Source organism: Cynoglossus semilaevis, chromosome 17, assembly GCF_000523025.1.
Source record: "Cynoglossus semilaevis isolate Cse_v1.0 chromosome 17, Cse_v1.0, whole genome shotgun sequence".
In the NCBI taxonomy this organism is placed as follows: domain Eukaryota; kingdom Metazoa; phylum Chordata; class Actinopteri; order Pleuronectiformes; family Cynoglossidae; genus Cynoglossus; species Cynoglossus semilaevis.
Window position 1 is genome coordinate 5775661 of NC_024323.1, and position 17310 is coordinate 5792970.

The window sequence follows — 17310 nt, forward strand, 5'->3', positions numbered from 1 at the left end:
GGGCCTGGTTTGTGATCACATCACACCGTGACATGCACAAGAAGCAGCTCAGGCCTTGTCACTGCTGCCTGCAGTGCTAGTTAGGTTTGTTGGTGAGTAAGGCTAGATGCTGTTTGGGTGTCCAGTAACATACTACATTAATATTTCATCATCCCTTGTGGTACTGCCAAGATCTACCTCTGCTAAAAAATACAACAGGAATACAGTGACACGCTGGGCATCAAGATAGTATAACAGCCCGAACGCGGCCTCTACTGGAATTATGTAACACTGTCCGCGCCTCACAGCTTTCTACACTTCATCTTCACCTTCAAATACTCCCTCTCTGTAACATTCTTCTGCACATGTGGTTCCCATTACAGCAAACTGACGACAGGAGACGGGGTGAAAATCTTGGCCTCAGAAGAGCTTCCTTGACAAAAGGCGTTGTGCTTTAATGGCGCTGATTTTGTAAAAGCAGTTTAGTCTCTGATTCCAAACCACTGTTCCATAAGAGATCATTACGTGTGCCGTGGAAAATGATCAAATTTGAATTAATTGGTCTGAAAACAATTATTTATTTATTGCAAATAATTTATCTTTGTTTGTCAATGCGTTACAGGCAGAACAATTAAATACTCTTCACTAGGTGGCAGCAGATGACTATGAAGACCAAAAAAAGACATAATCAGAGCTGTTGAAGATCTTTATGAGTATCTTTCTTCAATAATCCCAAGTTCCTTATCATACTCTGCCACAGTAGGGATGTAAATAAAACTGTGCCCCATTATAAGCTTGGGTTATGAAGTGTAGTAGCTGCTAATAAAGAGAGAAGCTAAAGGACAGAATGAAAGAAAACATAGACCATAATATTGATTGAATTCACTCAGGATTCTCTTACTGATGTGACTCTGTAGAATTGGCAGGATTCATGTGTTTGTTCATTGATTTTCTTTGTCTGTTATTTATATTGCTGTGCTTCATGTTACTGCTAGCAGCGCCGATGTGTAATTGAATGCATTAAAAGGCAACGCCGAGGCCAACCCTATGACTTTTTTCTTAATATCTTTTTTATCAGTTTGATGAGTCATTATCTCATCTTTGAGTCTCTCCAGCTCGACCGAACTGAGTCACAGGATGAGTCTCAGTGGTCAAGTCGATAAAAATATAATTCAGTGAATCCTGAAGCAGCATCATGGGGACAAACACTGCTATAGGTCTGAGTCGTGTTCACAGTTCACAGTGTTCACAGGGAATTAAGAAAAAAGAAAAGTCTGGACTGATGTCAGCGGTTTATGGTGCTAAAAGTGAGAGAAAGCTAATGCCCATCTGTTGTCTATTACTGTGATAGATTATCATGTTGCAGTTACAGTGTTCTAACTGTGCCAATCTAATTATCCACGGATGATATCAGTGTACAGTTGGACAGAAGCGTGTGGAGAAATCCAATATCATGATCTTATGATGGGAGCGGATGAAAGTGTTGGTTCAACTTCATCAGAAACACTGTTTCTGACAAGTAACTGTTGGGGAAAATCAAAAAAGGTCCCATATAACTACAGTAATAGAATGAGTATAAAATAAGTGAATAAAAAAACAAACAAATGGAGCTGGATCATAACCTGTTGCTGAACTTCTTTCCTACAGATTTTTGTATGGTTAAAAGATGACTTCTGCTCTGGTTTGAGGGATGAAAAACACTAATCTAATCTAATCTAATAAACCACAGACTAAGATATAAAGATTAAACTCTCAGAGACGTTGTGGTTACGTGTCTTTACGTGTTTTGTTATTAAAATCAGACACCACTGTCTTGGAACCTCATACACACTTATTTTGTTTCCTCATTTTCCCAGCTACGACATGGTGCATTATGGGCACTCCAATCAGCTGCGTCAGGCCAAGGCCATGGGTGATTACCTCATCGTTGGAGTACACACAGATAGTAAGGCTTACACCCAGTGATTTCCACATCCTCATTTTATTCATCACTACAGTTTCAGTGGAACTGACTCTCAGTTACTGTCCTGCTGTAAGTGTTTTTTTTCCTGTAACCGTTCAGCGTTTACCGTTTATCTGAGGAGTTGTGGGGCCTCCTCCTCTGCAGGATTTCTTTTTTTGTATTTTTTTCTCCAGTCCATCCATGACTTGTCAGGAGTCATCTGTGCTCTGTAGATGTAGGGTTGTTGTGAAGACGATGCAGTAAGTTGTAGTGTCTCACTCTCCGGGGACATCCTGACATTGTGATAACCAGGATGACTTCTGTGTCAGGGTCAGTGCAGACATCAGCTATCTGTCACACTGAGATTGTCCCCGCAGCAGAGACAAGATCTGTGCAATAAAAAAAGGACCCGTCCAGGACTTTGACTTTTGTGTGTGTGTGTTCATGTTATTTGCTTGGTTGTTTTCAAGGTGAGATCGCGAAGCACAAAGGTCCGCCAGTCTTCACTCAGGAAGAGAGGTACAAGATGGTGCGTGCCATAAAATGGGTGGACGAGGTCGTGGAAGGCGCGCCGTACGTCACCACCCTGGAGACTCTGGACAAATACGACTGTGACTTCTGTGTGCACGGAGGTAGAGAACGACACCTTCACGGTGCTGGGCGTGGGTGATATTAATGATTCTGAATTATTAAAGTATTTTCATTGTGCCGTTGTTTCAGATGACATCACACTAACAGTGGACGGAAAGGACACATATGAAGAGGTGAAGAAGTCAGGGCGGTACAGGTGAGCCTAACCACACATGATATAATTAAAGGGACATTGGCCACGCTGCCAAACAACAACATGAATCATAATCATAATAATATTAATAATCATACTGTGGTGATGTTTTAATAAAAATGTGCAATGTCAACAGTGACATATTGTAAATGTTCAGGCAAAGAATGCTTATTGAGTTTGTATGTTCGAATTGAGCTATGAAAATAAATGTAACACAACATAAGTAGCTTAGACGTAAGCAGCATCCATACATCAAGAAGTTTGTAAGTTTGAAATCTTGCCATTAGGGATGTAAGAAAATATCAATACACTGAATTATCGCAATACTTAATTTGACAATACCGTATTGATATTCTACAGTGCTGTATTAATTTATCTATTAACAATTAACATGTTGGTGTGTGTGTGTTTGACACAGAGAGTGTAAGAGAACACAGGGAGTTTCAACTACAGATGTGGTTGGTAGGATGCTGCTGATGACCAAAGCACACCACAGTAATATTGTGAGTACAGCTCGATTTCCTACTTCTTCATCCTCATCAGCATTTTCTTTTCCATCAACATTTTGTCCTTCATCGTTGTTTCATCTTTGCTTTTTTTTTCATTATTTTTCTTCTTTCTTTTAACTAATGTATTGTTGTTTTTCTGTTTTTAATGATGGTGTTTTTATTGTTATAATTATTTCTTACCAATTCCACGGTTTAACAATAGTTTTATCCCCTGTTCTCTGTAGGATAGTTCTGACTACCAGCAGCACACGGACAATTTTGGAAAGGTGGGCACCAAACATGGATCAAAAACTTTAGTTTTATGTTTCTGTATGCAAATCTTGAACCTTCTTCTTAAATCTGTTATTTTTAAAACAATTTAAATTATGTTTGTGAGCCAGACACAAAACATTGCTGAGAAAAACAAAACAAAACACAGCATTAACTGTGAACCCACTTCACAGTCGAGTAGCAGACGGTGTGAATCACCTCTGTTTTCAAAAGTCAGAACCAAGAAGCTGTGTTTTTTGAATAGGGAGAGACTCAGTGGAGCGACTCTCCACATTCAAGCTTGTGAGACTGAAAGAGTTATAGTGGGAATCTGGCGAGGGAAAACTAAAACCAAAAATCACTTTGGAAATTCTTTGGAAGCGTCTTTTTTTTGTAGAACACTAGAGGGCAGTGTCTGAACACAAGTACTGTGGGTGAACTGCCGAGCAGACCAAAGCGTTGTTGTGCTGTTGATTTATACTGGCTCATTATCGCTGTTTTTTATGTTTGGGTCACATGGTCAGAAGGGCTACAGTCCCTGGACGGGGGTGTCCCAGTTCCTGCAGACGTCACAGAAGATCATCCAGTTTGCTTCAGGCCAGGAGCCACAACCTGGAGACACCATCATCTATGTGGCCGGAGCGTTTGACCTCTTCCGTATCCTGCATTAATGAAATATAAATTCTGTCACTACATTCAAACACTTCACTGACTTTAAAAAGTCTGCAACAAGTTGACTGACAAAACTGTTGCATTTTTAGTTTCGTAAGCAACTCTTCATGCGTTCTTCAAGCCATTTTTTGCAAGGTACAAAGTTATGGCTAAAACTGAACAAGTTAAATTTTGAGTAATAGTTTGGGATATTTTTTTGTCCATAATAATTTCCATAATTTAAATTAAACAAAAATGAACACATGTGAAACATAAATCTAACCATTGTTATTTGTTCAGCAACCTTGACTGAACTCCTGTGTAGATATTGGACATGTAGACTTCCTGGAAGCAGTGCACAAGCTGGCAGAAAAGCCATACATTATAGTAGGGCTGCACTTTGACCAGGTGATTGTTTTTGGTCTCATTACAAAGTCTCTTCTTTTTTTTTATTAGCACCTGTTTTTTCACTTTTTTTACTGCTGGGATTTGCTTCCTAATTCTGATTTGTCTTTTGGGCTTTTCGTGTATTTATTGGTAAATATTTTAGATAATTTGTACTGATGGTTCTAGTTACAAAGTTCCAAGAAAAACAAAAAGTTTGAGTTTTTGCTTGAATTTATGACATTTCTAACCCCCTGTCTTGAATCACTTGATGCCCTGTATACTCTGTAGTACGTAATGCCTCTTGTACTGCAGCATTACTTTGGTAAAATGCCTCTACTGTACTGTGTTGTTATTTACAGGAGGTGAACAGATACAAAGGAAAGAACTATCCCATCATGAACGTCCATGAGAGGACCCTGAGTGTGCTGGCCTGTCGAGTGTGTTCTCCGTTCCCACAGAACCTCACACACACTTTATACACCTCTGATTTATTTTTATGTTTTTTCAGTGTTGTATTAATGAATGTACTTGTATTTTCCCTCACAGTATGTGTCGGAGGTGGTGATTGGTGCACCGTTTGCAGTCACAAAGGATTTGCTGGATCATTTCAAGGTATAGTAAAACATTTAAAAGAATTCAAAAACATGAATATCACCAGAGTCTTAATGTTGCCACCTGTCTGCACAGGTGGACCTCGTTTGCCATGGGAAGACGGAAATATACCCTGACAAGGATGGCTCTGACCCATACGCTGTAAGAAGAAGTGTTTCATTTTACCACTGTAAAGTTGATCAACACGTACATCTATTTTTTTTACTATTTTTTATTATTATCCAGGAGCCCAGGAGAAAAGGAATCCTGCACACTGTCGACAGTGGGAACAGCCTCACTACAGACGCCATTGTGCAGAGGATAATAAAAAACAGGTGACATAAGGCAGTGGGCTGGGGTCTACTGCCACTTAAAAGTTTAGCTTAAAAGACCCTGAAGCAACTATATCTTAGATTACATTAGGTTAGATTACATTAGATTAGACTGAACATCATAGATCCAACACTGTCTTCAATAGTACATGTGGCAGTAAAAGGCCAAACATTTACAGTAAATGTTCTTCTTAATGTGTGTCTTTCTTCAATTCCTGTGAACATTTTCAACTGAACAGGCCCTGGTTTCACACTGAGTTTGTAAATTGAAACATTTTCTGACATTTTCTTCGGTTGTGCACCTTGGGATTCCCTTATGTAAAATACTTGGTTCAGTTTACAACCTTCAGGTACTGAATACCTATCCATGATGATGAAAATACATTTTGTCTTAGACCCGGTTTATAGACTGAACACTTGATCTTAGCTATCAACTTCTAGCATTAGCTCATGCTACATATTTTTTACATGTGATGCTTATTGTACATTTCAGGTTGTTGTTTGAGGCTAGGAACCAGAAGAAAGAGGCCAAAGAAATTGCCGTGATCCAGGCCATGAAGAGACGAGAGGAGGAAAAGACTAAAGAAAGAGCTCAGGCTGTGTTATAGGAACGACGTGAAAAAAACACCAACAAACGTGTGTCATTATAACACTGTTGAGCTCAACTCAATCTAAATTTATCTACAGCTAAATCGGTACCTTTTCTAAATATAATGACACTCTCCATACACATGATCTTGGCTTTCAACAGCGCTCTTTGGCTGTGAGATCATCGGGTTTACTGCCTGTGTGCACGTGTGTGTGTGTGTGTGTGTTGACAAATTCTCTATATTATGCAAATACATGTCCAGATATGACACATACACAGATAAGTAACTACTGAGATTTTAACCAAGAGATTGAAAGAGGTTAGAACTAAAAGGTTATCGCTGTCTGTGTTGTATTTTTTTATTTCTCCTGTCATTTTTTTAAAGACAATTTAAATGAAATATTATAAAATTTGGGCATATTTGGAGCAAATGCAGGATGTTGTTGAAGAGATGCAGCTCAGGCATTGATGCACCAAGAGAGATGTATATGTGGTGTTGGAATGGGTGTAGCCCCACTATTAATTTATCTGTGTATATACTTATGTATACATTCTGAATGTACGTGTGTATGTTGTTAAAAAAACAACAGCATTAAGGCTGTAAAGACTTGACTTTTGGGAGTGAATGATTTTTTTCCTGATTCTACTCCGGACCTCTTCTCTGAAATAGTCCACCACAGTAGGTTTTTACCCATGATATGAAACGCACACTGTATTGAAATGACCTCCACGCCTGTCACTGGGAGTGCAATGTTTTTAAGAATCATTACTGCTTTAATGAAGGATTAACATTTTTTTTAAACCTTTAGTTTCCAGAGTGTAATGAGAGATGCTCAGTATTAACCTCTGACCTCTTCCTGTCGTTTTATTGAGCCTGGATCAACTCATGTCATGTCTCTACTACAGATGGTATTTAATATATATTTTTTGCAGATGTATATTTTACTCACCCTCCTTTCCATTAACGACTGTATAGATTCAGATTATTTGAAAATAAATTAAATATTGTATCAGTATGTTAAATTGGAATGCATTCGTGTAGGCTGTAATCCTTATGTTGATGAACAATACTGTAGAAAGAGATGACTGCAGTATATTCATGTGGACATTAATAACAACTTGGTTCTAAAAAAGATGTTTTTTTTATTATTACTCTAAAAACAGTCATGTCTGATTGATGTGTGCAATAATTAGTCATGGAATGTAAACGGCTGTGCTCTGTCTTAAAGGTAAGTTCATATTTTGGAGCCAGACATGACCTTTTGTCGGAAAAGCTGACCTTATATAACACCATCTGACTCAGAGACAGCTGGTTAAATGTCAGCTTAATAAGATTTTATTTATTTAGTGACAGGGCGTGGCCTTTGTGCCACAAGAGTCTGAAAATCTCTTTTATATAAAAATATATTTTACTTTGTTCTTTGTCTTAATAAATATATATTATTTATAATCAACAAAGAAAATCTTTTTTAGACTTAAAATGATGTCGTCATTAACTAGTCATATGCTAGAAATATTTGACGTCGTATTTGTAACTTTTTTTAAAAACTGACCTAAGAGCGGCGCTGACGTACACACGTGTCTCTCATTCACTTAATTGTCCTCTCATTTTAGGGACAACAGCGTTGTTTCCTGGAGTCAGTTTGTTTGTGCTGAGAAATAAAACGAACAACGACGTGTAGAGCAGAGAGAAACGATGCTGTGTTGTCTCAAACTTCTCCCAGCTCCGCTACAGGTACGAATTAAGTCGAATAACAATGGATAGAAGCTCATCGACACCGTTTATTGTATTGATGTGTGGAGTCCACCTCAGCACTGACGCTAACGGCTGCTTAAGTTGGTCAGTTAATTGACTTGTGTCCAAAATGTGGTCCGGGGGCCAATGTGGAATAATTAAAAAGTTCAATAATATTTATATATTTTTAATTATGATTCATGGTTTATGGGTATGTGTTGACCCACATTTGAAATTTTTTTTAGGCAAATATTGTTTTAACTGTCCTTCAGCCACGTTTGAGCAATTTCCTAGTCTACTACTTCTAATTTTGTTTAATGTTTGCAATATAAGTTTTTTCTGGGGGGGTTAATTGAGTCATTAAAGACCTGTGATTAAGTGTCTTTAAAATATTACTTTTTTTTTGTCCAACAACAGTTGATTCATTGCTTAATACAGCAATACTTCTCCTTGTTTTTGCAATATTTTAATCATTTTGGGTAATTGTTGTATGTATGTATGAAATCTGATGTGACACTGCTCGATCCAAGCACATCATTAACATAACACACAGTTCTGTAAGAATAACTGTTAGGTCTTTATTGGTGACGTCTCTGTGAGCCCTGGCTGCTTAAGAACATTTTTAAAACCATCTTATAGATCTGCATGAGGATGTGCCTCCACCAGGATATCACAGAAGAAGACAAAAAGGCCAAACTTCACAGCACCAAAATAGAACAGGACCTCAGTGAACACGCCAGGACTGAGATGAATGTGGTCAAAATCCTTATGCTTGGTGAGTTATAATGACAAAAACCTATACTGTATGTATGAGACTTGTCTTTTTCCACTGAAAGTCTCTCTCTGCTTAATAATTCAGGAGCTGCAGAGAGTGGGAAGAGTACACTGATCAAACAGATCAAGATCATCCACAGTCATGGCTTCTCCAGACAGGAGCTCATCAGCTTCAAGGTAGGACGGCTGCAATGCAGAGTAATTTTCTGCAAGAAAAAGCCAACTGCTTTGGTGTTTGATTATTTGGATGTGTTCCCACAGCCTGCTGTCCTTGACAACCTCCTCACCTCCATGAGGTTTGTTCTCCGAGGAATGGGAATGCTGAGAATTAACCTGGCCAACAAGAAAAACAAGGCAGGACCACTTAGATTGTTCCATTATTATTTTTAACCTTTCATTGCAAACCCACACTGTCACGCTAGAGGTCAGTGTTTAGTTATAGAAATGGCCCGCAGTGTCACTTCCTGTGATGTTTGTCCACCTTCAGGTGCACGCGCGCTCCATCCTCTCCTGCAGCCAGTGTTTGGGGGAGGACCAGGAGCTGCTCCCCTTCGTGGCTCACGCTTTCTGTGCACTTTGGGCCGATCAGGGGGTGAGAGCAGGAGCAGCCCGGGGACATGAGTATGAGCTGAACGACTCTGCACTTTAGTGAGTGAAGTGACCTTAAAAGGCCATTCATCTTAAATGCCACCTTCAAGGGAAGTGATAATAGAAATGTGGAGCAGGAGTTCAGGGTTTTTATTTTTTATTTTCTAATTATTAAATAGTTCCAGATAGTTCCTTATTCAGAACAAAAGCAAATTTAAATATAATCACCATTGGATGTTGTGCAGTTAACCTGGTAAATACACAAACTTTCCATCGTCCATTCATTTCTAAATAAGTCAAATGTATCGCACTTGATCCTCAACATCATATTGTTATATAATATTGTGTATTATAAAGGTGCCGCAGAAGTTTGGGTAGTGTCATATTTTGACTCATTTGGATCTAAATCAAATCTGAATAATTTTGCAAGTCTATTTAAAGACCAAATTCATGTCTTTATTATTAAATTTGAACAATTAATTATTATTTAAACGTGATAGTTGTACAATACATGTTTGGTTTTCAACTTAGTTTAAGCTGTAAAAAAAAAACTTTCATTCTGTTTGGCCTGCCCTGCCCTTTAGGCACTGTCCTCCATGAACATCCAGTGTTCTGGGTTTAGCATTGTGAATAAATGGCAGCACACGCCTTTGAAAACTGCTGTGAAGGAGAGAGACATTTTATCAGATTTTTTTTTTCATCTGAATAAATCTGGGTTGAATCGACCGAATGGAGGTCCTTATCTCATGAACAAGGAGCTTTGCCCAGTCGAAACTCCCGCTGTCCTGACGGAGAAGGATGAGGATTTGACAGCTTCATTATCGGAACTCAATAAGGTTGTGGCTGGAGGGACGATATGAACATCTTTTTACTGTTCTCACTCTGTTGGACACATTGATCTGTTCCTTGGGGAATATTGGATAAGACTGTGTCGTGACACACTCCACTTCCCCAAGACCATAAGACGCTGTGCCTTTTTAAAGACAGTTTTTGAAATGAGGTTTTCTGTGAAGCAGACGTTTAACTTTAGCGTTACTGTAATAACATCTCACTGAAAATATGTTTGATCTGCATGTCTCAGAAAAGTTTCTGCACCGACCATGCTTTGTTGACAGAACCGTGACGACGGGGAGAACATGACATTTTTCAATAATCCAGGCTTTATAAAAAGGATAACATGTTGTTGCAAACGATTATGAATAAAATTTAGCATCACTTTATATCATAGTTGCTTTTTATGTCAAGAATTGCTTGGCATTGTGGGTCAATTAACTGGTTGATAAGTTCTGGCTCGACGTAACTTCTGCTTAGCCTTTTTTTTAAATAATTTTTTCTATTTGTAACAAGAAAGAACGCCCCCTTGTTTCCACTTCCCCAGTGATTGGTCGATTTTCAGTCGAAATTTCAGGGCTTGAGTCGACCAAGACTTTCTGGTTGATTACAGCCCTACACTGCACTGCCATTTCTCAACATAGATGTTGCTGTTACCCCTTTGAATTTCAAAAGTTATAACAGTAATATTTATACAGACGACTCTAAACAGTTCTGAATGTTCTGTGCTGTTCTTCCTTATTTATTTTTTTTCCCCCGACAGTTTCTTCGACAACATGAGTCGAATCGTCGCTCCCAACTACATTCCCACAGAGACGGACATTCTGCGAGTCAGAGTGCGCACCTGTGGAGTTATCGAGACGCAGTTTCAAGTTGGTGAAACCATCTTTCGGTATGACTTGATGATCATTTTGTTTGGCTGTGGAGTTACTTTATTTACGGGTTTTACCAACCTTTCTTCTTTGTGATGTTGAATTTAACTGGTCCTATTAAACAAGGCCCTACGTCAGGACCGTCAGAGGTTCCTTTCCTCTCCGTGTCCTGTGGTTTGTGTTGAGTTTTGGCACTGGTACTCAGTTAAGGAGAGTACACAGATAAAGATACTTGTACTATAATCGATATGTTAAAACAAAAAAGTGATAGTAATAGTTTTAATTCTGTATTTGACAGGAAATGGAAGAAAAGAATACAGGAAGAAAAAAACTTGATGACAAGGTTGTCTAGCAGCAGTAGAGCCACCGAGCTGACGTTGCCCTTATGTTTGAAACTGCATCGTTAACTTTTAGTAACTGCTCAGCTCCTGGATTATGAGAATGTCCAATATAATATTGAATTATTGTCAATATGTCGATATATAGAGTCAGTGGGTTGAACCAACTGAAGCTATGGTTTTGTTTGTGATGTTTGGATTGAAAATCATCGTCTGTGTTGTGGCCTGTGTTCAATCAGCCGTTATACACACACAATCATGTGATGATTCCCTCTGAGGACACACACACCTCACTGAGCCTCTGGAGACTCAGCCTCATCCACCAGCTTTTGGACAGTCGTAGATGAATGCTGAACACTGAACACAACTGAGCGGTGCAAAGGCACCAGCAGTACCTGGGTGTGGAAGGAAAAACATTTTTTTATATATATATATACACACAAACACACACAGTACCTGCCTTCAATCTGCCTGCTTATACAAGGAATAAAAAGTGGGGAGAAGTAACAGTAAATAAAACATTGATGCCTCCTCCACCCCTCAACCTTTGAACTTTTGTTCAGGGTAAGAAATACAGATCTACATCATTCATCAGGAGACGTCATAAATATTACATTAAACGATGCTGCGTCACTGCTGAAAACTTTTTCCAGTTTCAGTAAACAGTTCTTTTCTCATTAACATACTTCATACAATAACACTTATTTATTAATTGATGTTTCAGGCGGCTCCATTTGAATTTGTGGTGATCCTGCTTGGGGTCATGAACCCTGGGTTGGAAAAACAGTGCACTAAGGTTATCATCAAAAAGGGTTTGTCTCATCCTGGGCACATTCTGGTTTCAGGAATGTGTGATTTCTATATTTAATCATAAATATATGAAGCCTGGTCATTAAGTCTGGGGGAGATGGGGGCAGGGAGGTTGCCTTGTCTGCAGTCCCCCAAAGTGGTTGTTTTTAAACTCAACACTTAGCACTTATTGTCCCTGGACTGACTCTTGACCTGGGGCGTACAAATGCGTCATTGATGTGACATGACTGCCGCAATCATGCACCTGGAAAGTGCCGCTCCCAAATGGAAAGCCATTACCAGTGTCACCCAGACCCTCTGCTTGACTCTGTGTTAGATTGAGATGTGAAATGGTTGAACGCACAGTTTTAAGAAGAACAGGGAGTTTAATGTAGGAAGAGTTCAGACCTTATTATTTATAAAATGGGTTTTGAATGTATTTACAAAAAATGTACGAGATTTGTAGCTCAATCTCCCTGGTGGAAGAACACCTTCTTCTTGTTGGATGGAGGTGGAACGTAGTAGAAAATCTTTTTACGTCTAATAGAACACACTTCATATTTGTCTTCCAAAATAAGAACAACGCCCTTGTGTTTCTTCTCAGGTTGTACGATGTCGGCGGCCAGAGGAGTGAGAGGAGAAAATGGCTAAGTTGCTTTGACAGTATTCAAGTCATGCTTTTTGTCGTGGCCCTAAGCAGCTATGATATCAAGCTGGTGGAGGAGCCTACAGTGGTATAAACATGACTACTGATATTGACCGTAAATCAAAACGTGACACGCATTTGTTTTTCCTCTTACTGTATTTTTCTTCTTCTCTAGACGCGGCTGCAGGAAAGCCTTGATCTCTTCACCTCCGTCTGCTCCAACCCCGTTTTTAACAGCACGTCACTGGTCAGTGTGTCAGCATCAGTTTACACTGCAGCGCTACAGGATACAGTTACAATAAGGTGTTTTGACCAGTCTGTGGGCCAGGACTCTTAAATCTCTGAGATTTAGTTGAAGGTTTTCTTGCTTTTATTTAGAAGGCTGCACCTTGTTTGTTTCCACCACAGACTCAACTGACTTCCTGTGTTTATCACAACTTCATGTTTTCCTCCTCTGACTATTGCTCTACCAATGTAAGTTGATTTAAATCTATGTGAATGACACGGTAAGTAGCGATTCCAGAAGGACATTCTTGACTTTTGAGCTGAAACACAGAGTTGCCACAGTGCTGTTGTACAGAACGTCATCGTCAACGGCCTCAGAAAAGACAAAGTAATTGACTTGATTGTCCACGTAGCTGAGCTCTGGCCGTAGCTTCGGGTCATCCATCAACCCTGTCAAGTTTGAGGGATGAGTCACTGATTGGCCGACCTTTGACTCGTTTCCTCCGCCTTACGAAGTCATTATCTGTTTTGCCGTCTTTCAGTCTTAATGTAACTGCTCGCTGTGCCTCAGATACTAGCTTAGCCTACAGGTTTGATGTCAGGAACACTTCTACCATGAGTTGAATACCCACGGATTCACAGTTGAATCGTGGGAAATGAAAAGATTCAGGTAGTTGTTTTGTCTCCCAGTCGAGTTTCAGTTTTTAAAATGTAAAGCAAAATTTATTTATTCTTTAGTTGGTGTTGGAAGTGGTCCCTGCCCCAGAGGTTTGACACACTTGCACCTTCTGCATGTCATAAAATCATTAGTCAAATACATATTTGTTTTATTTATTTTGTTAAAGGGCTAATATAAATTGGGCTCACTGACTAGTTGTTTATTACTTGGTCTGATGCTGTTTTCCTTTTAGCTGCTTCTGTATTAAACCATGTTGAAGTTCAGTTTCAGTTGGCTTCAGTGGGGCAGCAGTTTGTTTTGTTTTGGGTTTTTTTTTGCTGCGCAGAGAGATATTTGACCCAATTGAGCTAATTATTTGCTCTAAATTTTCATGGGGGAGAGGGTGACTAGTGAACCATCAAGCTGTGTACGCAGTGGCAGAACTGCCTTTTCTGAAGTTTTTTCTGAGGAATACGATTCAGATTAACTTTTTTACCAGTGTGATTTAAATTAAAACAAACGTCTTCATTTTTCCCCCCCTCACCTTAAAAGGTAAACGTGAAATGACTTTGACTTGGCCTCCACGTTGGGGGATATGACCAATAGGTGACTAAGAAGTAAGTGATCGTGTGGAATTCAGGGTCTGACAGGGTCTAATTATCAGTTAACAGTTTAAAGTTAGAAACTGAGAGATTTGGAAATAGAGTCGGAAATTAAGTTCCACTGTTTCTGAAAAGGTGAAAAAGCTGAAGGTGTTTCAACAATTTTGTTGGAGCTGTAGAGTACAGCTGGTACTAGTACTGAGTATTGAGTACCAGTCTGTTTGTACATGGGTCTGTAGTGCAGAAGTATAGGTGGAATTTACACAATGTCAAATGTACGATTATAGTCATCAGGGTAAAAGTGTCAAAGTTCATGAATTGTCCTGTGTGAATATTGAACCTGCGCTATTTTTTTTTTTTTTTTGACAGATTCTGTTCATGAACAAAACTGACCTTTTTCAGGAGAAAATCCTTCATTCTGGAAGACACCTGAGGTTTTACCTATCTAATTATACAGGTATGTGGTGAAGGATTGGACAGTGGATTCGCTTGGTGTACGTGTACTCATTTGGTTGTAATATTACTGTCAGTTTTTGGTTTCTTCTCGGACATGGACATGTTCAGTACGTGTCCCTGCACCCTACCTTAAGAGTACTTCAGAGTACACCGTGTGTGTTGATTTAAGCCCTGCGGAGATTACAATAAAACTCGGGAAGTATTTGTTTGTCTCCCATTCCTTGAGGGATATGTTTGCTTATTCACATGTACTCCCGTGTTCGTGTTTGCCAGATTCCTACTGGACGCAGGAGTTCATACATATTTCATGTTTCATGCTTCTGACTATCCGTACCAGTGATATTATTATTTGAGTGTGTTTGGAAACGGAGGAGAGAAACTCTGGTGCAGTTGCTCGGTGTTTATCAATATTTCATGACTTCGACTCTTGAACTAATTCTGATGTTTCCACACTTCCAGGATCAGACCGTGACGTCGATGCGGCGGCTCGCCACATCACTGCCATGTTCTCATCATGTAACGACGACCCCGACAAGGCCGTGTATCACCACTTCACCACAGCGACGGACACAGCCAACGTGCAGGTAGTCTTCCACATGGTCATTGATCAGATCATCAAGCAGAACGTCGCAGCTGTGCAGCTGATGTGAAAGTCCCTGGAGGACCGCTGAGATTTCTGTGACTCACTGCACTGGGATTTGGATCAGATCACATCTGGTCCATTTTTTAATTTTTTTTTTTTACCATGTGAAATTCTATTTATTTTAAACATAATTTATTATTTTTTAAGTTATAATTTTAAAATAAAATATTTATTATTCAGACATACATTTCCATATGTAGTTTTGTTGTGGTTTCAGTGTGTAGACACTGTATATCTACACATCTAGCTCCACAACCAGTGAAACAAATGGCAAGTGCTTCGAGCCCATCCTTTTTATATAGAGAAAATGTTTTATTGTAATTCCAGAATGAATATGCTACACGATGTATTTATGGAGACCCAGACCAGATATATGTACAAGGATACAATACTTTTACATTCCAGTTAATGAAATGGCAAATGAAAAAGTGATTTAATTTTCTGCCATGAGAATGTGGAACAGTTTTAGACCTCATCATGCCTTTGAGGAAAGACAGCGTTTGTCCCCCATCTCGGCTCTGCTGCTCAATCTCCTGCACAATCTGAAGAGTCCATAGAGATGTGGACCTCGGCTTTACACTTGAAGGAAGTCTTTACGTCCTGGGTGAGCTCACAGCTCTGCAGGTTGGGTGAAATGTCTTTAATGCACAAAGGCTGTGAACAGAAATTTAAAAAACAGTTATTAAAAATAATAATAAATGTACTGTATGTTACCCTGACATTTAACTTACTATACTAACTATACGCCTGGTGGTCGTTTCAATCAATCAACAGTTTTCTTTGAATATGTTAGTTTGGAGAAAAAAAATCTGCTTATTAGATTACAGTTGGGGTTTTTTTTTCTTCACCATATTTCTACAAACAAACTCTTAGTAATTTGTTCTTGTATGGTTGATTATCAGGAACAGTACTGACTACTGATTTCATTATGATTAATTTGTAGTTTCTTGTGTTTTTGCTGGGGGGGGAAACTCGCTGTATAAAAGGATCCAAAGTATAAAATGTATCGACTTTTTTCAGATTTTAAATTCACATGCAAGGAAAATCATGCAATCAGTTTGCGGTAAGCCTAAATCACGGTATAAATCATTTTTACGCTCAGCATTTGGTTCACCGTACTTTAAAAAAAAAACATATATTATTATACATGTTCAAATTACCCGTGGTAAAACTAAATTTAAATACGGGTACGGATGTTTTGTCCGTGCGTAAAGACGCGTAAACCCAGACGAGCACTGACCATAGACTTCAGGATGGAATAGTGCGCAGTCAGGTCAGAGAGCACGCTGTTGGTGGCCGTCTCCTCGCTCTCTGTCGGATCCAGCTCAGCCCTCCTGACAAACGATGACCTCCGGATTCCGGACAGTAAGCCGGACGCCCTGCCCACGGAGTAGTAGCTGGGTCCGGCCACCTGTTTGTACCACGCCTGCGTCGGGGCGCAAGCGAGAAGCACGGAGATCACCGCCAGGCGGAGGACGAGTTTAGCCGGCATCTCCATGTGGGTCATCAGTCAGTGTTAGTGCTGTACTCCTCTGTCTGGTCACTGGTTCTCCGTGTCTCCGTGTCAGAGCTCACTGCTTGTTAGTCAGTTGGTAGAGTCTACTTATACAGCCCACGACCACGCACGACTCCGTCAACGAGAACTACCTCACAGTGGCCAATTCACGCCCCACCACACAGAAAACTGCACAAAGTTGCAGCGTTTTGTCTTCTCCATCGGCCATTCACTGTATTCTATGGATACTCAGTATGTATTAGCGTGGACACCCGCTCATCCAGGTCACCAAACCTCAGCCATTGAGTTTAATGACGTTCTATTTCTAAATGTATTCTCTTTAATATGGGAGATGAAACTTCTTCAACCGAAGCCTGCAGTCCGTCCTGTTTCTTCAGACGTGGATGTGTCTGTATTATAACTCTGATTTGTCTAATCTGCGTCTCACTAAACAAATTAAAGGGAGACTAAAATTCAAAAGATATCTTTAGACACATACTCCACTTGTAAAATGTCTGCCAACCCTGTTTCCATCCTAGAAGTCTTTTTTTTTCTTCCCATTGAGCAACTGTAGGTCAAGGTCTGCTACATTGTTTCAATATTTTTTTTATCAGTTAAAAAAATGAAATACTCTTAACTTTTGAG

The 17310-nt window shown here is 39.5% G+C and overlaps 3 protein-coding genes across 5 annotated transcripts in view; 2 read left to right on the forward strand and 1 right to left on the reverse strand.

Moving 5' to 3' along the window:
• LOC103392834 (ethanolamine-phosphate cytidylyltransferase-like) overlaps positions 1–7146 on the forward strand; it is an 11647-nt gene extending 4501 nt beyond the window's left edge. Inside the window, exons 2-13 of the mRNA XM_008329568.3 lie at positions 1836–1924; positions 2392–2553; positions 2642–2708; positions 3124–3208; positions 3439–3480; positions 3988–4120; positions 4440–4522; positions 4861–4938; positions 5048–5113; positions 5189–5254; positions 5339–5427; positions 5918–7146. Coding sequence (XP_008327790.1) covers positions 1836–1924; positions 2392–2553; positions 2642–2708; positions 3124–3208; positions 3439–3480; positions 3988–4120; positions 4440–4522; positions 4861–4938; positions 5048–5113; positions 5189–5254; positions 5339–5427; positions 5918–6032 — 1075 coding nt within the window. The 3' untranslated portion in view covers positions 6033–7146. The remainder of the gene's footprint in view (positions 1–1835; positions 1925–2391; positions 2554–2641; positions 2709–3123; positions 3209–3438; positions 3481–3987; positions 4121–4439; positions 4523–4860; positions 4939–5047; positions 5114–5188; positions 5255–5338; positions 5428–5917) is intronic.
• A 391-nt stretch (positions 7147–7537) lies between these two features.
• On the forward strand, positions 7538–15210 carry gnav1 (guanine nucleotide binding protein (G protein) alpha v1). Of its 3 annotated transcripts, XR_003052444.1 has the most exons (11): positions 7544–7748; positions 8388–8523; positions 8608–8699; positions 8784–8876; positions 9010–9170; positions 10705–10833; positions 12545–12674; positions 12762–12889; positions 12995–13060; positions 14441–14528; positions 14987–15033. XR_003052444.1 is itself a non-coding variant. In XM_008329566.3 (10 exons), exons 1-10 carry the CDS (start codon positions 7710–7712, stop codon positions 15175–15177), a joined length of 1131 nt encoding a protein of 376 aa, XP_008327788.1. In that variant the 5' UTR covers positions 7538–7709; the 3' UTR covers positions 15178–15210. The 3 variants fall into 3 exon arrangements, 1 of the variants encoding a protein (XP_008327788.1); XM_008329566.3 differs by lacking the exon at positions 12995–13060 and having other exon boundaries at positions 7538–7748; positions 12762–12833; positions 14987–15210; XR_003052443.1 differs by lacking the exon at positions 12995–13060 and having other exon boundaries at positions 7546–7748; positions 14987–15122.
• Positions 15211–15543: 333 nt separating this feature from the next.
• LOC103392832 (neuropeptide B-like) lies at positions 15544–16928 on the reverse strand. Its single transcript, XM_008329565.3, has 2 exons — positions 16411–16928; positions 15544–15824 (listed from the first exon to the last, which is right to left on the reverse strand). The coding sequence occupies exons 1-2, from the start codon at positions 16675–16677 to the stop codon at positions 15696–15698; spliced, it is 396 nt and encodes a 131-aa protein (XP_008327787.1). The 5' UTR covers positions 16678–16928; the 3' UTR covers positions 15544–15695.
• Positions 16929–17310: the final 382 nt, after the last annotated feature.